At 46.0% G+C, this 4,079-nt stretch overlaps 1 protein-coding gene across 1 annotated transcript; it reads left to right on the top strand.

Moving 5' to 3' along the window:
- Nucleotides 1-504: 504 nt before the first annotated feature.
- On the top strand, nucleotides 505-1,431 carry LOC104516730 (G-protein coupled receptor 55-like). The gene has a single exon (XM_010161162.1). It carries the CDS (start codon nucleotides 505-507, stop codon nucleotides 1,429-1,431), a length of 927 nt encoding a protein of 308 aa, XP_010159464.1.
- Nucleotides 1,432-4,079: the final 2,648 nt, after the last annotated feature.

The raw sequence follows: 4,079 nt of genomic DNA, 5'->3' as shown, positions 1-4,079 counted from the left end.
GTACATGATAGCAACAACTGTTTGGGATCTTCTCATTAATTTATATGGGGGAGGCTCGTGTTCTTGGCTACCCAAGGTTTCTTACGATAGCTTGATTCAGGAAATCTCATTCAACTAATGGTCTCCATCCTCACAATGCAAGTAACTGTGAAACTGAGGGCTGCTACCCTGCAAAGAGACCCACTCCAAGGGCATGGTGCAGTCATTTCTATACTCTGCCTAGCCTGCACCATAGGGCAGCACAATTTCAGGTAATGGTGCAAGTGAGGCTCAGACCCCAGAAAGCCCTGCTGCTGCTTGAGGGACATCCTTGCCCCAGTGCCTTGGCACTGAGCAGCTCCATTACTGGGAGGTGCAGTTCAGCACACAGCAGCCTGAGAGGAAAAGGCATCTCCACATCTGTGGATGCAGAGAAACCTCATTGGCCTTTGTACCGGGTCTCAAATGTGATCTGCATCCTTCCTTGTGGTGAACATGATCTTCTCTTCCAGCGTACCTGGAGATATGAATTACACCCACGTCAAGAGCAATACCAGCAACATCAAAGCTGCAGTGGAAGTCTTCCAGTTCATCATGTACACCCCCACGTTTACCCTGGGATTGTTGTTCAATGTGATGGCTCTGTCATTCCTGTTTTTTAAGGTTAAAAAGCTATCAGAATCTACAGTCTACATGATAGCCCTTATTTTCCTGGATACTTTGCTGCTGTTTACTCTTCCTTTTAAAATAATTTCCTACCACCTCCAGGACAACTGGAACTTGGGATCTGTGTTTTGCTCCACTTTGGAGAGTCTTTACTTTGTAAACATGTATGGCAGCATCCTCATCTCCCTCTGCATCTGCATAGACCGGTACATCGCTATCCGGCACCCTTTCACAGCTCGCACCCTGCGATCCACCAAGAAAGCTGCTACGGTCTGCGCTGTCATCTGCCTGGGCACCTCAGCCGGGACAATCTCTACTTTCCAACTGCACGGAGACAGCCACAACATCTCGTCCTGCTTCCATAACTTCTCCAACAGTACGTGGAAAAATACCGGCCTGTTCAGCGCCTTGGAGACTACCTTCTTTGGCAGCATGGCAGCCATGACCTTCTGCACTGTACAGATCCTCCGGGGCTTGAGAAAGCACAGGCAACCAGACAAACCCCAAGCACACACCACCAGAGCAGAGAAGATAGTGGTGACAAACCTCGTGGCGTTTTTGGTCTGCTTCACGCCTTACCACGTGGCATACTTCATGTACTTTTTGGTGAAGAATAACATCATTCACATCCATTTTCAGCAAGTGCTACGAGACATCGTTCAGGTCACCCTTTGCTGGGCAAACCTGAACTGTTGTCTTGACGGGGTGTGTTATTATTTTGTTTTAAAGGAGTCCTTGGAAGACCCATTACAGAACAGAGAAAAAGCAGCCACGCGAAAGCCTTGATCCACGTGCTGCATGTTAGTTACTTGGGATGATGTATGGAGGTGCTTTCAGAGAAAGTGCAGGGTCCTGAACTACTTATCTAAGAGATTTACTTGAATTATTCAGATCTGAACATATTTCATAAAAAACAAAACTAAGTACTTTACCAAGAGACTGCTCCCGCTTATTTCCATCCCGAATGTTTTGTGTTAGCATTTAGGGGTAAAACGAGATGGATTTCCTATAAATGGTGATGCATAACTCTTTGGATGTGACTCCTCTTTACTTGGAAAAAACCTTCCAGCCTCCCTGTCTGTATCACGGCTGCAAACAGCCCCAGGCCTTCAGTCACTACAGACTTAGGCTGCTGAGAATCAGAGACTGAGAGCTTATGGTTAAAAGCTTCAGACTAAATTCTGCTGCCTGCCTTGCCCGTGCATGCTCGTGCTGAGACATGCACACCCGTCTGGTTTAGATTTGCACACGCTATTTAAAAAAATAAAATTATTGTAATTCTAAATCCAAAGGCAGCCTTAGGTTAACGTGGGTATAGCAAGATCTCCGTGCCATTCCTCCACTGGCTGACTTGCTTTGCAAGGTGCAATGCTTGTTTTAGCAGCAGATCTTGTGCCTGCTACATCCCACTTGTGACTGGTATTGCCACTAGCTCGAGTCCCCAGATCAATTGACCATCCCAGTTCCAGTCTTGTACACCAGCCCCCCTCCTGCTCGCAGGCTATCTGTTCCTTCCTGCTTGGTTACAAACCTAGTTTCATGAACAGAGCCAAACCAAACAAGAGCACGGAATAAAAAGCCCAAGTCCAACACAGTGGCAAACACATAGATTCAAAGGAACAACCCCCACCCTACTGGGGCTACAAGCAGCCCTGATCCCTAAAGCAGCAACCAGGAACACAGGATCCCAAGGGGGAAAGCAACCTTTCGGACCCCAGAGCAAGCTGAGTGCTACCACTCCCCAAACAAAACAAGGCAGTAAAAAATCATCCACCAGCAGGAGCCTAACATGCCAGCCAGTTACCTCTTATCAGTGCTCACAGGCATCTCGATGAACTGAGTGACAGTGTGCTCCCAGCCTGGAGAGATGCAGCTCACGGCTCCCAGGGACCCCCACTGCTGCCCCTACCTCTGCCCTAGCAGCCAGCTGCCCCTTGCCTGAGCAAGGAGGATAACGACAACCAGAGCAATTGGTTTTCATATTCGTGTTGAGCTGGATCCTTGCAGTGTATACTCTAGGCAGACACACTAATCCCAGCCTCTAAACTGCCTTTTCTCTCCACTCTTTTGAGAAGCTTAATGCACGAACTGTGTATCGATTTCTTCCCTAAGAGGGTGACTACTAGGCTGTAAAAGTGTATTTTTTTAAAGTCACTATATCTATGTATGAGATTGTATCAGAGGTGTCCAGTTGCTGAGGAGGGAAACACTGCCCCACCACAGACATAAGTGTGTGCTGGTGTTCACAGAGTCCTTTTGGTGTTCAGACGATGAATCATGCTTCTGAGGGTACAACGGTTGTGCATTTACACTAGTCATGTCCTGCTTACATCCAAGTGCACAAAAATAACACCTACCAGGATGTTCCAGCAAGAATTCCTTCTCCATATCAATTGCCATTTCCACTGACACCCTCAGTAAATTCAGAATGTCTGACTAGCTTCCCTGCCAGGAAGCACTGAATCCTCATCATCATCATCACCTTGTTCATAACTTAGTGCTTAACTAACTGCACTTCAAGACAAAAGGGTTTTATCACTGAGATTTCAGAGCCCTTTTGGAAGCACAGTTAGCAAAAAATAGAAGAAAACACTGTGGATGCAAGAGATTCATTTTACATTTCAAAGCAGTAGGCCATGCCAAGAGGGCCTCCACTGTAACTGATAATGCCTGAACATAGGGAACAGGGATTTTGTCAGTACCTCAGGAGGCAGAAAATGCCAAATATATGAGGAAACTGATCTTAGTTGCATTTCTGTAGCCCGAGGCAACTCCATTAGTCTTATTGACATGACTTGGGTTTTACACTGCTATGAATCGAGACTGGACGCAAACCTGTCGTTTTATGCTTCCCACTGCTCAACTTTCTTTCCATTTTTAAGTATGCCTGTTCTTATCTGTTTGTTATCCTGCTGTCCTTGGTCCCACTGAACATAAAGTAACTTGCACTGTAACGGCATTCAGAGTGGTGGTAGTCAGTAGTTATTGACATGACTTGGGTTTTACACTGCTATGAATCGAGACTGGACGCAAACCTGTCGTTTTATGCTTCCCACTGCTCAACTTTCTTTCCATTTTTAAGTATGCCTGTTCTTATCTGTTTGTTATCCTGCTGTCCTTGGTCCCACTGAACATAAAGTAACTTGCACTGTAACGGCATTCAGAGTGGTGGTAGTCAGTAGTGAGATTGAACATAAAGTAACTTGCACTGTAATGGCATTCTGCTGGTAGACAGTAGCGAGATGAATACCAAATTTAGGAATTTTTGGCTTGGCTGCCTCCCTCAGCAATAACACACTGCTTAGAAGAGGCAGGGATGTTGACCAAATTAATCATAGTTAAAACCATAGGAAGGACAAGTTAAAAGGACTTAAAAGAAGCATTTCTTCTTCTCCCAAGCCTCTCCGCTAAGTTTCTCCAGCATTTCTGCCCTA

Source organism: Eurypyga helias, unplaced genomic scaffold (genome assembly GCF_000690775.1).
Source record: "Eurypyga helias isolate BGI_N326 unplaced genomic scaffold, ASM69077v1 scaffold17061, whole genome shotgun sequence".
NCBI lineage: Eukaryota > Metazoa > Chordata > Aves > Eurypygiformes > Eurypygidae > Eurypyga > Eurypyga helias.
This window is presented reverse-complemented; position numbering and strand designations above follow the sequence as displayed.